Source organism: Momordica charantia (assembly GCF_013281855.1).
Source record: "Momordica charantia cultivar OHB3-1 chromosome 8 unlocalized genomic scaffold, Mcharantia_2.0 BLBB01000008.1, whole genome shotgun sequence".
NCBI lineage: Eukaryota > Viridiplantae > Streptophyta > Magnoliopsida > Cucurbitales > Cucurbitaceae > Momordica > Momordica charantia.
The window spans coordinates 12,007,519-12,026,877 of NW_028275166.1; the positions used below are offsets into that span (position 1 = coordinate 12,007,519).

A 19,359-nucleotide genomic window follows, 5' to 3' on the forward strand; every position below is an offset into this window, starting at 1 on the left:
AATGCGGACGCCTTGGCCAAGTTAGCATCGGCGTACGAGACCGACCTGGCCAGGTCGGTCCCCGTCGAGATCTTAGATAATCCCTCGATCTCAGAGCCAGATCTGCTGGAGATCGGCGCTCCAGAATCCTCATGGATGGACCCGATTGCGGACTTCATCAGGGGCAACTCACCACAAGACCCCAAGGAGCGCAGAAAGTTGGCAAGGCGAGCAGTTCGGTTCGTGGTTCGAGGTGGAGCATTGTACCGACGCGGCTTTTCCCTGCCCCTATTGAGATGCCTAACCCCTGAAGAAGGCATGTACGTCTTCAGAGAGATCCACAAAGGAGTGTGCGGCAATCACTCAGGCGCCCGGTCGCTGTCAGCCAAAGTGATCCGACAAGGATACTATTGGCCGACCCTCAGCTAGGACGCCAAGAAGTTCGTTAGAACTTGCGACAATTGCCAACGCTACGGAACCATAATCCACCAACCTCCCGAGCTGCTCACCCCCATCTCGGCCCCGTGGCCATTCGCGCAGTGGGGGGTAGATATCATTGGTCCTTTCCCTTTGGGCAAGGGCCAGACCAAGTTCGTTGTGGTTGCTGTGGATTACTTCACTAAGTGGGCCGAGACCGAGGCGCTCTCCCACATAACGGAATCTAGAGTCACGTCCTTCGTATGGACAAATATCATATGTCGCTTTGGTATACCGCAAGCCATTGTGACAGACAATGGGAAGCAGTTTGACAACGCCAAGTTCAAAGACTTTTGCAGCAAGCTTGGCATAAGTCACCTTAGTTCGTCCCCCGCACATCCGCAAGCAAATGGGCAGGTGGAGGCAGTCAACAAGATCATCAAGCGAGACATCAAACTTAGACTGGACTCCAAGAAAGGCAGGTGGGCCGAGGAGCTACCAGAGGTTCTATGGTCGTACCGGACCACCCAAAGAGAATCGACGGGTGAGACCCCGTTCTCCCTGGCCTTCGGCTCCGAAGCTGTAGTCCCGGTTGAGATCGGCATGCCATCTGACAGAGTAGAGCATTACGAGCCTACGGCAAATGAGGAAGAGCTGCTCCTCAACCTCGACTTGTTGGAAGAAAGAAGAGCAATGGCCCAGCTACGCCTGGCGGAATATCAGGGCAGAATGACCAGACATTACAATGCCCGCGTTCGACCTCAGGCCTTTCAGGTCGGACATCTAGTCTTAAGGAGGGTCCAAACACATGTGGGTGCCCTTGATCCGGCCTGGGAGGGCCCGTTTGAGGTCAAGGGCATAGTCCGACCAGGGACGTACGTATTGGCTGATCTGCAAGGAGACGTCCTCGCTCACCCGTGGAACGCGGAGCACCTGAAGCATTATTATCCTTGAAATGCCGGAAGGGTTTTCAATGGATCTGTAAACACTGTTTCAAAAGACTTATGATCGGAATAAATGTGATGATTTAATTTCATGATTCCGGGTTCGACCAGAAATTCAATGGGGGCCACGGACTCCCACACGGTCGCATTCCAGCAGTCGGTTCAAATTCAATCCTCCAAAGCCTAAGGGTACGAGGTGCGATGCCAAAACCGCTGATGAACTTAAAATTCAAACCTACCTTCAAGGTAGAGGGACGATGTGAAACACCTACCTTCAAGGTAAAGGGACGATGTGAAAAGTTCAAAATGGTCCAGCCTCCGAACTTGAGGGTACGAGGAGCGATGTGAAGAATAGCTACGGACTTAGGATTTTAGCCTTTTAACGTTTTCAAGTTAAGGGTGCGATGTTAAAAAATCCAGAGTTGGTGCAACGCATTGAATGCTAGACAGAGATTCAAATTCAAGCTTTCAAATTATTTTAATTAAAGGTGCGACCTCAAAAGTAAGAGGTGCGAGGTGACAGTTCAAAGAAAAAGCAAAGAAAAGATGTTGCCGACAACAAAGTAGAAACAAATGGGAGCCTCTTTATTAAATGGAGAGCAGAGCCAAGGCTTATAGACCTTGCAGCTCTGCCCTGACACTTACAAAGAGGAGAGGAAGAGAAGAGAGACAGAGAAAAGCCTCATGAAGGATGATCGCCTAAGAGTCCGCCTGAGGAGCGCCCTCCTGTGCGGTGCCGACCTGGTCCTCTTCAAGATCAGAGTAGTCAGAGTCCAGATCTCTGACATACTGATCCACCAACGCTTGGGGGCCAGGGGTGCCACCAGGCCCAGACGCCCACTTCTCGGCATACCTCTTTTTCAGACCGCTGAGATCGATCTGAAGGTCAGGCATGTCGGAAGCAATGCCCTTCATGAGGAACTTGAAGCCCGCGTTAGAGAAGTCCTTGGCAAATCCATCGAAGTCAGGATTCTGCCTAAACGACTCCTCCAGTAGGACTCCATTGCTGAGACGCTCCGTCGCCGTCTCCAGCTCGGCAGTCGCATGCTCCAGCTCCTTATCCTTCGCTTCAAGCGCCTGGAGCATGTCGTCCTTCTCCTTCAGGAGTTGGAACTTCTCCTTCTCCAAGCCCCTGGTGATAGCGTGGGCAGCTCGGAGTTGGGCCTTGCGCCTGTCCTCTTCCTTCTTCAGCAGCTCGGCCTGGGTCTCCACCTCGGCCTTCAAAATCTCCACCTCAGAGTGAGCCTTCAGCAGCTCATCCTTCATGGTGGAGGAAGCAACCTCCAAGGCAGCAGAGAACTCCTCTTTCTCCCTCGCTGCCAGAACTTCCCTCCCATCCAGCTCGGTCTTTACGGCCAGAGCCGATTGAATGGAAGCAACAAACGCCTGAGAAAAGGTACAAAGAAGAAAGTTAGACCGAGCTACCTGTTAGGTAAATTGAGCCAAAATGGACACTAGTCTTACCTCAGCGGCGTAGTCGATGGTCCTCTGCAGAACGGACCTTGGGTCGCTCACAAATTTGGACGCCCTCCTTAGGCAGCGGTCCAAACTTGCAGCCGAGATGCGGGACACCTGGTCCTTCACCCCGGCACTTGACGGCTGAACTCTGAACCGTGCCATCACGTCGGACGTCCCGCCCATCCTGGCCGCAGGATCGTCCACCCGATCTGCGAAACTCGCAGGCAAGACCCCGCAAGCTCCGACCTCCAAGTGGGAGATCGTCTTCTTTTTCTTCCTCCTTCGCTTCAGAGGGACTTCCTCCCTCACCTCCTCGCCCAACGGCAGGGCGTCCACCGCCTCGGTCTGATCCCTGGGGCGCTTCTCCCTCGAGGGACCCCCAGAAGACTCCAGCTCGATCACTGGGCTGGATCTTCCGAGGCAGGCCCTGCCGTGGCAGGGGTGGCAGGTTTCGAACTCTGGGCGGCCTCAAGAGCATGGGCTCGGCCCTTGGACTTGCGCTTCACGCTGCTTGCAAATCCGCAAACCATGGCTGCAAAATAAAAACAGGGGTCAACACAAGGTTAGAGGAAAAAGGGGGGATGCAAGCTCGGCATACCAAGTTCGGAGTTCGACCTTGAGGATTCGATGGGACGAACTGCAGGGTTGTAATCTAGCAGCCCGGACTCAAGTAGCAGCTCGTCGGTCACCAGGGTTCCGACCTTCCTACCCTTCGGAAAGCGCTCCTTGTAATATTTCAACGTGTCGAAGGAGGCTTGCGTAAGCTCGGGGACTGGTCGGATTGAAACTGCAGGAAGACAAAATCCGAGTTAGACCTGAATGACAGAAAAGAAAATTACAAAAAAGCAAGAACTACTCCGTACCTAGGTTCCCAAACCTAGTGGGGACGTCGAAGAAGGAACGACCTGACTCGTCCTTTGCGAGCCATTCCCCAGAAGCGTAGAACCACTTCCTCACCCATCCCTTGATGGAGGTCGGCCCCTTAACTATACCGCCTACGCCTTTCCTTGCGCACATATAGAACCGACCAGGCTTCTTAGCTATCCTTTTCGCTTCGAAGCACGCGAGTAGCTGGTCTACGTCCAACAGCTCGGCGTCCTCACTATCCCGAGCTCTTAGCCAAAAAAGGATGGCCAAAGCGAAAATGACACCCCACCCATTGGGGGCCACTTGAGCCGGAGCCAACCCAGTCCGAAAGAGAAATTCTTGGACAAAAGGGTGAAGGGGAAGTCTGAGGCCGTACTCAAACATTTTGAAGTAGAGAGTGACCCATCCCTCTGGAGGATTGTCAGCTCTCTCCCCCTCCTCCGGAAGCCTGAGGAGGATGTTCTCAGGGATAGCGACCCCCTACGAAGGGATCCGAGGTAGTGCTCGGGTATCCTAGAAGGGTATTCCAAACCCTGACCTGAGGTGGAGGCGTCACTGTCCTCCCCGTCATCGGAGAGTTTAAAGTTTTCTATCTCCTCGAGCTCGGACTCTAACCTACGAGCTAAGTCCTCATTGGATCCTAAGTTGCTGCTAAAAGAGGACGACATGGCAACTACGTTCGAAAGAGAAAGTGAGGGAAGAGACCGACCTACCAAGGGTTCGAGCTGCCTTCAGATCGAACTCCAAGAATTCAGGGAACGTAAGGTATGACCTGAAGGATTGGGGGCATTTATAGCCCGTCGGAAGAATTTCCCCACCGTACACGTGTAATCAGCGAGCGGCTAGGATCCTCCCTAAGATCCGAAACGTCGGAATATTTGAATATTCCGACGATAAATCTTCCGCGACGGTTATATTCTCCCACGAATAGGAAGTCGTCACGCGTCCAAAGCGAATCGAATGAACTTCTTTGCCAGGTCGAGATCGGACCAGACAGAGAGGGGGCCAATGTTTGGGGAAGAGAATACCCTGGACACGTGGAGGACCCCTATTGGTGCTCCAAGATGACTCATGAGTCATGCCCAGCTCGGACGGCCGAGATCACCACTACTGGCGTTGGCAGACGTTAAGTATGAGGGCCGAGGTGAATCTGGCCGAGGTCCGACCTACCGGGAAACTCGGTGGGGGCCGAGGCGAACTACTGTCAGCGGCGTAATTATCGGGCATAATCGTCGGTCCCGAGATTACCGGGTGTAACCGACGATCCCGAGATTACCGGGTGTATCCGTTGCGAGATTAGCGGGACTACCACCCATAAGTAGAGGACTTCACTCCACGATCAGGTACGATGATTTCTGGCCTCGAACTAAACTGGGAATCCGACCTATACTGACTTGATCGTCGGAGTGCTCACCTTTTTGTGCAGGTCCGCCCAAGTGTTTAGATCGGTCCGGAGGCCGAGTTCGAGCTGCAATCTGAAATACACTGTTGTGCATATCCTTGCATAAACATAGTCTATAATCTATATAGGCATTTAAAGATTATTTTTGTTTTTCTTTTTGGTACGTTGGTTTGGGCTGAGTTTTTTATTTGGAAGTAAGTATATGTATATATTTATATATATATATTTCTTTTAGGAAAACAAACCTTAATGGAAATTCGGGTAGAAAACCCTCTTCAGAAATTGAAAGGGCTTAGGGGTAAGGGTAGCAAATTCTAAGCCCAACTTGAGCCCACTTAACAACTTTTAAAGTTAGTGGGCCAGCCCAATAAATTAAACCTGCTAAACAAGTTTTGGCCCAACCAAACATACATTTGACACACACTTTTAAGAAAATTATATAAACAGTCATTTGATACCTATAAAATTAATTTTTGCATATTTATTGGGCATGTTTTGACATTTCTCATATCGAAAAATGGCATTTAAACATTAATCCATTCAAATATGGTACTTATTGTGCAATGGATTAATTAATCTAGATTGAAGTGTGCTACAACCAAAAAAGAAAAAGTTTTCTTTAACAAAAAAGTAAGGTTGTTTTATCAAAATCACGCTAAAACATAGTTATTAAAATGCCATTGCAACACCGTATTATCCTAAAAAAGCAAGGTTGTTTCATCCGGAAGAGATTAGAATTCGACTTCTATAAATACAAGGATAAGTCAAACCTTAAAAGTATGCTAACAACACCGTATACTTTATACTCAACTACTCCGATTCTAACTTAAGCATCAGAGCCTGTGTGGCAAGAGCCACACCGGTCTTTAGTGCTATTCTGTTTTGCAAGGTTCGTCGATCTCTTTTATTCTTGAAGATTGGTGCGAATTTGGCGGAATTCCAAGAGACCAAATTTCTGCATCAACAAAGAGTATAATTTCGTGTGCTTGAAAATGAGGAAACATCCAACTCATAATCACAATAGCTACTCATATATAGACGATGATGAGTGACAGATGGCGGCGACAAACGACAACATCGTGAGAGAGGTGAGATTGAGATTGAGGGATGAGAGTGATGAAACTCTTACGGTTTGGGTTGGATTGTCGGTTTTTTTTAACATTCCTATAATTTAGGTCAAATAGAGTATAATTGACTATTTATCGACTATGGACATTGATTATGCCTTTTCATCATTGAGTTTGGATATTTGTTTTTAAGATAACATCTGAGGGTGGGGATCGAAATCACACCCTCTTGTTTGGAGATATATGTTAATTACCGCTGAGCTATGCTCGTTTTGACTTGGATATTTGTTTTTTTATTGGAAAATAAGAAGATTTTTTAATATGTTACATTGTCTTAAAAATACAATAGCACCCATACCATATGTTATGTTTCAAGTCTAAACTATTATTTAATTACATCAATATTATTGTTCATTTAAATGTGTTTTAGTCTAATACTATTCATTATTTCAATATGTTTTAAAGTTGGTCTATTTTCTGTCTGATTTCAAAGTATAGCACAGCACAAAAAAGAAAACTAATAAAAATAAAAATAATTTAATTTAATATATTTGCATGAGCCTAATATTTTTTCTAAGCACTTCATTTAAGAAAATTGAACTGCCTCATTTGTTTCTTTGACAATAATGTTTAATATTTACTTTAAAATTAAAGTATTAATAGTATAGTTGAGAGATTTTATCAACTATTGATTAAGTCATTACTTTGAAGTGAAGGTATTAATAGTAATTTATCCATTAATAATCATGTCAAATATCCAAATTTTTATATAGTGTTGATTCCAATATTATTGAATGGATAGTGTATATATTTTTGTGTTTGTATAGTAGAGTTATGTAATAGGTGAAGAAGAGTGAGTGCATTCTCAACAACTTTTGAATTGATTAATTAAAAGACACGTTTAAGAACAAATAAGGTGTAATTTACGAGCTTAAGATTTCCAAATTTCTTTGCCTATTTTGGATTAATGAGGATTACATAGGATGTTAATCACTATATCAGCTTTTTGAAAATTAGAAATAAACCGAATGGATGTAAAAATTAGATTTTTAAATAGAGATTTAGATGAAGAAACCTATATGTAACAACCTGAAGGGTGTGTTGTAGTAGGACATGAAAATAAAGTTGGTAAATTTGTAAAGTCTCTTTATGAGTTGAATCAAACACCTAAACAATAACATGAGAAGTTTGATTACGATATGTTATCTAATGCATTTAAGATAAATGAGTGTGACAAAAAAAAAATGCAGTTCGAAATCCCTTCCCCACTTTTGTACTAGAAAAAAGTGTAGCTGGCACGTGGATCAAGTTAATACGTGGAGTCCCTTCTCGATCCCACTATTTGTATGATTGTACATGTGTTCATGACATGTCATACAATTCTATTTTCAGAATTTGAGTTATATATTGTTTTTTGTTGGACAATAGGAAGATTTTAAGTTATAATTCGTTATAATCGCATCAGTATTGCTCATTCAAATATGTTTTTAGTCTACCTACTATTCATTATCTCGACATAATATGTTTTAAAGCTTTTATATTTTCAAAAAATAAATCGTTAGAACAACCTTGGAGGTAAATTTATGCCATGACACTTGGACTTAGCAACTCAGCTTGAGACCATTGGAAGTGGTAAACGAAGCTAACTGTGCAGACCAACTTGACTCAAAACCAAGCTGAGTACCATAGTCTCACCCCGCCGACTTAAGGATTTCGGCAGCTACAACTGCTGGAAAAGCGATTGTAATAGTCTTGTCCTCCAGCCTATAAAAGGGGCACTCTACCTCATGACTCAGTACGTAATTCTGCTCTGAAAGTGACTTATCATAGCTCGCATCATTTCTAACTTGAACGTCAGAGAGTTTATTCCTTTGCAACCCACGCACTTCAAACTACAAACAACACATTCACCAAAAACACCAACAACTTCCCTTTTTTCACAAAGGATAGAAACATGGCATCCCAAAATGTACTTTCAAAGCAAAGTAAAAACCACCATCAAACTAAACCCTAACTTCATTCTCCCTCTACTAAGATATTACTATGGATCTTCAAGAAATATCCTTGAGATCTTAGATTTAAACCATATGAGACGCAATTTCCATTAAGCAATAATTATCACTCAAAAAGATATTATCTTAAATAGAAGTTTTGTTTTTATAAATTCATGATCTTTTTAATAGAGGCAAAAAAAAAAAAAGAAAAATTTCGGTTCGGATTGGGTTAATTTTTTTTTGAACCAACCGGGTCGGTTCAGTTCTCGAATTTAGAAAAGAAAATTAGGGTTCCTTATTTTTTTCCCCCTTGCGCCGCTGCCTCCACCAAATCTGCTCTCTTCCGATCTCTCATCTCTCCGATCTCTCACCTCTCCGATCTCCCTCTCTTTTAATCTTATTTCACTGCTCGCCGTTTTTCTAAAGTTTGTGGCGCCGTTCTTCTTCAGAGCGAATCCTTCCTTTGTGCAGATCCACCGTTGTTCTTCGCTTCGCTCAATCGTTCACCGCCACACCGTTCGTCCATTTCCATCCTTCGCCTTCGCCCCTTGTCACCGCTGTTCCGTGAGTGTGGTCGTCGCTCAATCTTTCGCTCTCATACTCCCTGTAAGTGATATTCCATGTTCTTCATCTTCTGAAATTTCGTTTTTTATTGATAGCATTTGCAGATTGAATCTCATTTGATTTCGTTTCCGAGGCAAGAAGAGGGAATTTCTTGTGCTCCTTATATTAAGAAAATTTCTGCCCATTGGGGTTTCTTTTGTTCATTGTGTGTCCAAATGACCAATATTTTGAGTTCATAGATGATATTTTTTTTTCCTTCGGTTGGTTTTTGTAGGTGAAAATTAGCTTAATTAATACACTTGTTGATGGAGGATGTAAGAATAGAATTCTCGAGTTTGCATTTGATTGGAAGATACTAATTTTGACAATGTTATTCAATATGTTTTGCCTTCATCCATCATTTTCTGTTTGATCCGTGAGTGCTCAATTACTAGATGGTAAAACGATAGAGAAGTCCTTGAAAGACTAAGCCTGTGAAATCTCACGCATTTGGAATTAGATTTGGAAGCAATGTGCAATCTTAAGATGCTTACAAGGTGTCAGGATTAAGAAAGTGAATGAGTTCTGAAAAAATTCTTCTAACCAGGGTTTGTTTGGGAATGGCCAAAATCACTTTTGTTATTGCCAAAATCACTTCATTTTTCATTGATCATAATGATTTTGGAAAATCAATTATACTAAAATCTATTTTATATATATATTTTCTTTTTGCAAAATCACTCGTTCTACCATCACTCCTAAACATACCCTAAACATACCCTAAAAAAGTGAATCAATTTTGGTTAAACATACCCTAAGAAAGTGAATCAATTTTGGTTTAGGGGGGGATTGGTTTGAAGTAGGTTTGATTATGTGTTTTGGTAGGGTCTGAATAGTACGACAGACACGTTGTTAGCGACGTCTGCAGCGACCAACGGCATTTTGTCGCTAATACTTTCAATGATGCGGTGGAGCTTTCAAATACTTTCAACGATGCGGTGGAGCTTTCAGTGATATTTTCCTGATGTCTTTGAAAATAGACTTTTTTTTTTGTAGTACTATGAATATACCTCACATTTAAAGAAATCACTCAATGATATTTCGTCTCTATTTCCTCTCAACCCTTGTAATGCTCACAACTTGCTCAACTTGAATAATGCCATCTGTAATTGGTAAAACTTACTAAGTTCCCGTGTTTTCGAGGTGCAAGATGCACCTCAAGGCGAGAAGCCTTTGATCTCCTTAAGGAGAGAGGTGATAAAAAGGCGACGCCTGAGTGAAGAAAGGCGCATCTTTTACATATATATATGAAATGCCAAAGTTATAAAAAATTAAATAAGATTCAACAATAAATATATCAAATAAAATAAAGAAAAGAGCCCTTGAGAAGGAAGAAAGAGATAAAATAAAGAAAAGAAGTAAAAATATTAACTTACATCTTTTAAAACATTAAATCATTAAAAAAATAATTTAATATTTAATTAAAAGTTCACTTAAATTAAGAAAAATAAAAATAAAAATCTTAAAAGCTTTTATATGGTAAAATGAAATGGCAATAACCCATTTAAGCTGCCATATGTTTATTTGTCACCATGCATGCACTAAATGTTCTTGAAAATAATACCATGCATGACCCTCCTTTAATACTTCTTGAAAATGTAATTCTGCCTTTTGCTTTTCTCACTCTTTTCTTATTTTTCTTCTCTTTGCATCTTAATCTTCTTCTTCCTAATTTCGACTCTTCTTCCTTTCACTCTTCTACTTTTTATTTTTCTTCGACTCTTCATTCTTCTTCCATCCTAATGTTTTTCTTTTTAATTTCGACGATCGACGGAGGCAAACAGTTGCTGGCAAAGACAAAGAAGGCGAACAAAAGACAAAGAAGAAGAAATTGTCAAAAAATAATTGCAAGGGTGGGATAATTTTTAGGATTTTTCATTTGAGGTGAGCTTTTTGTGCACCCGCCTTAAACGAGGCGATCGCCTTGCCTCAGGCAAGAGGCGTGCCAAGGCGCTCGCCTGGGCACCTTGCAAGGAGCACCTGGGCGAAATCGCCTCGCCTCTTGCCGGAGGCGAGCGCCCGAGTGCGCCTCGAAATCACTGTTAAGTTCATTCAAGTTAGGTCAATGAAGCAACGTTAGTCGAACTGCCCGGGTCAAGTTGATCAAGTCAATAATTTTTTGGGTTTTTCATTTGAGGTGGGCTTTTTGTGCACCCGCCTTCAATGAGGCGATCGCCTTGTCTCAGGTGAGAGACACGCAAAGGCGAGCACCCGGTTGAAGGCGCTCGCTTGGGCACCTTGCAAGGTGCACCTGGGCGAAATTGCCTCGCCTTGCCTCTTGCCTGAGGCGAGCACTGGGTGCACCTCGAAATCACTGCTAAGTTCACTCAGTTAGGTCAAAGAAGCAACGTGAGTTGAGCCGCCCGGGTCAAGTTGACCGAGTCGAACCACCCAATATCTGACCAGACCTAGTCAAACCCTTCCAGCCGAAGGGACTCCCTCTATAAATCAGACTAGATGTCTAGAGCAGGAAGTACATTTCACAAGTTGGAATTTTTTTTTGAAATGGTGGTATTGATAACCAAGAAATTAGTTTACAAAATCTTGTTTTGTTAATATTAAAAATTTAGCTAAGAATTCATGGGTAATTTTTAGAAAGGATTGAGAACGGTTTTAAAATAGGATTGAGATTGAACTATTTGAGAAGATAACGGTTTTAAGCTTATTAGCTTGAAGTTCTTCGGCAGCCTTAAACTTTCTTTCTTCACGTGTGAATATTAATTAAATGCAACTATCGAATTGAGTTCATAGGATTGAGATTAACTTGAAGTTCTTTATTTGTTCATGTGTGAATATTAATTAATATTGCAATAGAGTGACAAAATTAGTGATGTGAGTTATTTGGTTCTTATTTGATGCTTTGAGTATGGGATTTTCCATAGAACTTAGTTTGGTGATGGATTTTAAAATTTACTAGTTTTTGGATATTAATTCTGAAGTTTATGAGGTTGAAGTTTATGTTGGATATTAATTCTTGCCATTGCTCTCCCCTTAGATCTTCTCCTGTTACCTTCCGTTTCCTCTTCCGATCCCGTTTGGTTTCAATTGCAGAGACATGTATGGTTTCGAAGCGCTTACATTTAACATTCATGGAGGCTATTTGGAGGCCATCGTGCGGGGGCATAGGGCTGGCTTGCTCACCGCCGCTGACTACAACAATTTGTGTCAGTGTGAAACCCTAGACGATATCAAGATGCACCTATCTGCCACCGAGTATGGCCCTTATCTCCAAAACGGTGGGTGAGTCTTGGTTTTTTGTTTTTCCAGATGATTTATGATATTGAATATGGATGTTGGGGAAATTTTAGTGTCCTTATATCATTGGATTACATGTACGAGGAGATAATTGGTATAGGAGTTGCCTTGTTGAGGATGCCAGCTACCGATTAAAATTTGGATCTTGCAATAGTTTTTCACAGAGTTTGAATTTATTGGTATTTTGACTCAACTAATAATTTAATTTAATTGACTCAACTATGTTATGCTACTCGAAGCTTTAAGCTAAGCATCTGACTTCAGATTCGCAATATAAGAATTACATGTCTATATACTATAATGTACAACATTAAGTAACTGTTTATGCTTTAACATTTAAATTAAATTCTATTTTTACAATGTAGCTGGTGGGTATGCTAGTTGATTGTAAGATGATATAGTTGACTTGTAACAATAGTTAACAATGGAGCCTCTTCGATAGACATATGAGTTGTGGAGTTGGAGGGATATTTTGAAAGTGGTAAATGCAGAGAATTGACCTTCGCTAGAATCCATCCCTGCATTTCAAGGATGGGGATAGGCATATAGAAAAGCAGTACCGGAATAGGTGGCTTTGCTGTTGTATGATATTTTACCATGGGAAGTGGTACCTCAGAGCTCACTGAGGATAAGGAGATTAATATTCGTGATTAGAAGGATTGTGTGACTGTTAGAATAGGACACCATGCAGAGATCACAACTATAGTTAATAATGTGAGAAATTGAATATTCCATATCAAATAAGTTCAAGAGTAATCTACCTTACTTCATGAATATATTATGTGATCAGAGCATATGTTAGTCTAACTTATCATCCTTTACCTACATGAACAAGTTACATTTCTTACTTGAAGTCGGCAGATCTTGTTCTATGCATGCTAATTTCAAAGTATTTTGTAGAACCATCTCCATTGCATACAACGACAATTGTGGAGAAATGCACCCTTAAACTGGTCGACGAGTATAAACACATGTTATGCCAAGCCACAGAGCCCTTGTCTACCTTCTTAGAGTATATCACGTATGTTGAGTGTCTTTTCTGATAGTTATTTGCATCTTTTGAGCGTTCATCATTTTGTTACCTTCTCATCATTATAAACTTTCAACTTGATGGAATCTTTACTCAGATATGGTCACATGATAGACAATGTTGTACTTATCGTTACTGGAACCTTGCACGAGAGAGATGTTCAGGAACTGTTGGAGAAGTGCCACCCTTTGGGCATGTTTGACAGGTATTGTCAGCTGATAGAGTTTTGTGTTACGATACCATCATATGGTATTTGCCAAAAAAGAAAAACTCGATATCTTACCCAAAACTTGATAGTGTTGTTAGATGTTTTCTCATTTTTTCTTTTTATTTTTTGCTAGCATTGCTACCTTGGCAGTTGCCCAAAATATGCGCGAACTTTATAGATTGGTGCTTGTTGACACTCCTTTGGCTCCATACTTCTCGGAGTGTATCACATCTGAGGTTTAATCCATAACTCCGTTCATTTTTCATTATTGGCTTTCTTTCGCATTTCACTTTGAAGCAGCAGAGCATATGTTGCAGGATATGATGACTTTATTATTTTTACAACATTTAATGCATAATTGATAGTATCATTTTCAGTTTCATTTTATTTTTTTTAAAATAGAAGATTTTCTGAGCTTTTAGTTTTATAAAGCCCTTGGTGCCAGAGCATGCAATTAGAGAATTGGAGTATCGATAATAGCATTGAGTTAAACTGGATTCCTTAGCATAATGACTTCTCATATTGAATGATGATTGAAACCTTGTTGCATTTATGGTGTTGATGCACAACTTAACAATTGTACAAACTGTATTGTCCTGGAATGATTTAGTTTATTTAGAAGTACAGTGCAGTTAAATTCAGGCTAAAGCTACAGGTTTCTGGTTTCTATTATTTTTGTTAGGATTTGGATGACATGAACATTGAAATAATGAGGAACACTCTCTACAAGGCATACCTAGAGGATTTCTACAGGTTTTGTCAGGTGAATGAAGACTTATAAGTTACGAAGCTTATTTTTCAGTATAAATATCTCAAATTCTTATCTATTTGTATTTGATTTTTGAGGTAGAAACTGGGTGGTGCGACAGCTGAGATCATGTCTGACCTCCTTGCTTTTGAGGCTGATAGAAGGGCTGTCAATATTACCATAAATAGGTATCTTGATGCTGGTCGATACATATTTCATGGCTCACTGGATTTATCTTATTTATTAGCTCTTGTGGTGGTCATTATGCTTCAGAATTTTCTTTAATTAAATGCTTTTCATATATTGTAGTATTGGCACTGAACTTACCCGAGATGACCGAAGGAAGTTATATTCCAATTTTGGTTTACTGTAAGCAATTCTTTAATCTCAAATTTTCTTTTAAACTTCACACATGCCGAGTGGACCATCATCTAATGAGATCCCATATTTACAGTTACCCCTATGGCCATGAGGAACTCGCTATCTGTGAGGACATTGATCAGGTACTTCGAATTTGAGTTATAACATTTGGTACTCATGAATTCGAGTTACAACTAATAACATTATGTCAGAGTTTTGGACACTGGGCTACTGATTTGAAGATTGATCTTCGAAAATTGACTTCTGATGAATAACACGAATGTAAATATGTAAATGATTATTGGCTAAATCATAGGGATCTGTTTATTTAGTTCCTAAATTTTGACCCACCTGTTCTTATTTTTATCTGACTTACTCCGTTATGTCATGCCATGTGAAATCATTACTCAACAGGGCATGTAATAGTATTCATGGTTGAGACTTCTTTGAATTGAAATGAAAATTTTAGAGATGTAGTTAAAAGTTTTTAAAGTCTAGAGATTTAATAGACACAACCGAAGTTTAAGGACTAAACTTCTAATTTAAATGATTTGTTATTTAGAAATTGCGACAAAAAAAGATGTTCATCAGTAAGAAATTATGTGATAATGTAGTTTGACAATTTGGATGAGTTCGTGGGCAATGTACACCTTGGTGACTTGACCTTGTTTTACCTGATAGATATTTTCCCATGTGTAGTGTATCTTAAATTGAAGCTTCTTTCACTTTGTATTTTAGGTTCGTGGTGCCATGGAAAAATACCCTCCCTACCAGTCAATTTTTTCGAAGTTATCATATGGGGAAAGCCAGATGCTTGACAAGGCATTCTATGAAGAGGAGGTGAAAAGGCTATGCCTAGCGTTTGAGCAACAGGTTTGTTCCAATTCGCCATTCAATATCCTGTTTCCGATTCTTCTTGGACGTCGAGCGGTTATGTCTCCTTACACAAATTCTACACTATTGAATCAAGTAACATATCGTTCGGTTCTTTCTTTCCTTGCAGTTCCATTATGGTATTTTCTTTGCATACATGAGGTTGAGGGAACAGGAGATTAGGAACCTAATGTGGATCTCGGAATGCGTCGCCCAGAACCAGAAGTCGAGGGTTCACGACAGCGTTGTCTTCATATTTTAGTCCGATAAGAAAACCGTCTAATTAAATCACATTTGTTTCCAGTTTTTTGCATACTTTACTGTAAAATCTTGGCTCCATCTTATCTTATGCTGTGCTGCAGAGATGGGGGGTTCATACATTCATTCCTTGCAAGAATTCATGTCTAAATAAGTGCTTTTTCCGATGTATTACTGGTTTAAAGTTAAAAATTGAGAAATTATTGTACTCAAAAGAATCATCAGATACTGATACTGTGGGTGTGAAGAAGACGAAATTGAGTTTATGTAATAAGTTTTTGTATAAATAAGCTTTTTTATGTCTGTGATTCAGAGGCCAAGAAGGGTAACGCAGATGGAAAGGTACTGTATTCCCTTTGCAGGATGACTTTACATTGTTTCCTTTTTATTTTTTTTAATAATCTTTGTTTCTTTAATTAATCACTAAAAATATTTAAAATCATTCTAAAATATGACACTTGTTCTACTTGATATAGTGCCAAATACTTACCAAGTTCATGGGGTGGGATTTAAGGACCAAATGAAGAAGATTTAAACTTTCTTAAGATTGAGTTTAGCATTGACTTGTTTTTGGATTTGTTAGAATGTGTTTGGGAGTGATGGTAGAATTAATGATTTTGAAAAAACAAAAGAGAGATTTAAATATAATTGGTTTTTCAAACTTATCATCCAATTAATGCCTTAAAAATTAATTTAAAGTGATTTAAATCAAGCTACGGAATTAACTCTTTAACTCTTGAATATATATATGTAGACTTGCTAATTTCAACAAAAATTTAGCCTAGTTATGAGTCTCAAAGTCCCATCAAACCTATGTTTATAATCCATTATTGTCACGCCTCTAAACGTTTTTTATTTACCTTGACCCATATCACTGATAGTGATATATGCAATGATTGTTGTGTATCGTAGATGCTAATGATATTGAAGTGGACAATACCATAAATACAGGGTATGTAGCTAGAAGATTTAAGTCTCTGTCCCGAAAATGATTGTATTGATACAAATTGCAAATGGTATATCCGTTCATCTACAACATTTATGGTTAGTGAGTGTGTTAAATCCTTTCTAAAGAATAATACTAAGATACAATATCGACCACGATATATTGTCAATTATATGCATAGAAAGCATGACATTAATATTAGTTATAGTAAAGCTAGGAGAGGACGGGAGGATGCACTCAAAGCTATCATGGGGTCTCCTGAAGAATCATACGCTCGTATTCTATCATTTCCTAGTTGCTTAATTTTGAAGAATCAAGCTACATGCTTATAATTGTTAACTTGTATACTATGAATGCTTACACATACCATGTACATATATATGTACATGTAGTTACATATTTAATATTTAACAATCACAATACCTCTTTGAGGAACCTATACTCCGCATTTGAGATTAATGATTCTGAAGGGAGGTTCAAATATACGTCTATTAATAGGTGAAAACATTGTTTGCTAGCTATCTTCATTGATGGAACCTTTTTACGTTGATGGAACCCTTTTAAAGAATAAATTTTATAGTACTTTACTTTCAACATGCACGTTCCATGGTAATTCACAGATATTTCTCTAGTCTTTTCTATAGTTGACTCTGAAAATGATTCTTCTTGAGAGTGATTTTTCCGAAACTTAAAATTAGCATTGATTCAGTTGTTCTTCGATAGAGTGGAGCAGACTAAATTAGAGATCCGATTGGAGTTGAAACGGAAGACGAAGTTTGAGGGGAAGAAGGAAAGAATAAGGAGATAGAGGGAAGAATATGGAGGGAAAATGTCATGTCATAATCTAATCACAAAAAAAATATATATTTATTAGGTCCAGTCAATAAGTACAATCACCAACTTAACCTCCAAACATCAAGTATCAATTACCAGTCAAAGGAGTTAAAAGAACAATTTAGAATCATTTATCAAACTTTAGGGATTACTAGCATCCTTTTTAAAACTTAAGGACCAAATAACATTTACTTCAAACCTCACGAATCAAAAGTGTGTTTGCTTTAAAAATATTTGAGGACTATTGTAAAAATTAAATAAACTATAATGGTGCTCTATATTTCTATTGAAAATAAAGGGAGATAATGTATGATTTAACTTAAGTTTGTATTGCCAATCTGAGCATAGCACAACTAATTAAGGAACCTATCTCTGAATAAAAGGTCCATGAAAATGTCATGAGAAGATGCCTCAATATGACAATATCAGAAACTCATGAATGTTCAAAAGGACGTCAAAAAATCTCAGGTATCTTTCGGCATCTCAAATACCTAGGTATCATTGATTCCTACAAAACAAATGTAGGAATCTAGATAGTGGATATCCATTCTATTATACGATCATGAATTTGAATGAAAATCAACTGTAATGAAATTAGAATTGAAGAATGTTATTTCTTTCATGATTTTACTCGAAATTAAAGAACCTATTTGATATTGTTTACTAGAACTATTTGAGAATCAAACTATATGCAATAGGAATTAGACATATTTTAATTACTATAATACCCTTTCATATTTATTACTTATTATATAATTTTTAATTAAAATTACAATAAATATTTTAATTCACTATATTACTAACTTAAGGTGATTTATCAAAAAAAAAAAAAAAATTAAGGTGGCGAGTAGGTTTCTAAACTTTTAACTTTTTGTTTACTTAGTCCCTAAATTTAAAAGTGTCTAGTTCCTTAACTTTTAATTTTGTATATAACAGGTCTCTAATTTATTCGACGATTTTTTTAAAATCATGAATCTTTTAGACACGAGAGCGAATTTTGTATCTAATAGAATCTTAACATTTTAATTTTATGTTTAAAGAGTTCATGTATTTTTAAAAATTGCTTAATAAATTAGATACCTATATCAAACTTAGGATATATTAGACATTTTTTAAAGTTAAAGGATCTATTTGATACTAATTCTAAGAGTCTAGAGATTAAACTTATAATTTAACTTTAACATTTTTTATTTTATCAATTTATTAGATATTAATAAATAATAACTAATCAAGATAAAATTACATGATTAATACAAGTTTTTATTAAAATTACAAGTATTGATATAAAATATTATCAAATTGGGACTATTATGATATTTAATTAGAAACATATTATATTTTACCTGATTAATTAAAATAAATTACATAAAAAAAAGGATGTATAGTTTTTATTATAAGAAGGATTATTGATATGAAACGTTACTGATAATATTTAGTAATAATGAATTATATTTTAACAATTTAATTGGCATTAATTAATAATAATTAAGTAAAATTATTATCAATGCAGAAATTTGTAACACTTTATACTAAAATCACACATCAATTAAAAAATTAGTATAATTTTTTATTAGAAAGAAAAATTAAGTGGGGATGATAGATTAGTTTTATTCGTATGCTAGTACCAATGTTCTATTCTAACAAATTAAATAACTATGACTAGCTCAGTTTTAGCAACATTTTTTGTAAAATATCGCAAAACGAAGGTGTTATTTCTTGTAGTGTATGAAATGTTTTAGATGGAATCAAAGTATTTTCATGTACCTTTTCACTTAAGTTTTGACCATGCTTCAGTTTGAATTTAAAATAAGTCTATTTGATCCATGGTTAACCTCGTTAACACATACGACTTTCATCACATTCTTTTATATGTGTCAAAATTTGAATAATATTCAAACCAGGGTAATTTTTTACCTGTGGTAAATGTAGTAGTTTGAAATATGGAAAGCTGTATTGTGTTGAAAAAAATAAGATTATAGAGTGCATTTTTCAAGAGTTGAAAATATGCATTCAAAGGGCCAAAATCTCAATGATTGAAGGAAGAAAAAGAAAGAAAAAATCATGGGAAATTTTTCAGTATAAACAAGAAGTCAAAGGTAGGTTCTCATATTTATGG

General features: G+C 38.5%; 1 protein-coding gene across 3 annotated transcripts; it reads left to right on the top strand.

Annotated features, from left to right (window-relative positions):
• Positions 1–8,423: 8,423 nt before the first annotated feature.
• On the top strand, positions 8,424–15,762 carry LOC111018370 (V-type proton ATPase subunit d2). 3 transcript variants are annotated; one of them, XM_022294417.2, is made up of 11 exons: positions 8,424–8,734; positions 11,727–11,967; positions 12,887–13,007; positions 13,114–13,221; positions 13,358–13,460; positions 13,907–13,987; positions 14,075–14,160; positions 14,282–14,341; positions 14,427–14,475; positions 15,071–15,205; positions 15,336–15,762. In XM_022294417.2, the coding sequence occupies exons 2-11, from the start codon at positions 11,787–11,789 to the stop codon at positions 15,465–15,467; spliced, it is 1,056 nt and encodes a 351-aa protein (XP_022150109.1). In that variant the 5' UTR covers positions 8,424–8,734; positions 11,727–11,786; the 3' UTR covers positions 15,468–15,762. The 3 variants fall into 3 exon arrangements, with proteins under 3 accessions (XP_022150109.1, XP_022150108.1, XP_087984011.1); XM_022294416.2 differs by having other exon boundaries at positions 8,425–8,734; positions 11,783–11,967; XM_088127885.1 differs by lacking the exon at positions 8,424–8,734 and having other exon boundaries at positions 11,806–11,971.
• Positions 15,763–19,359: the final 3,597 nt, after the last annotated feature.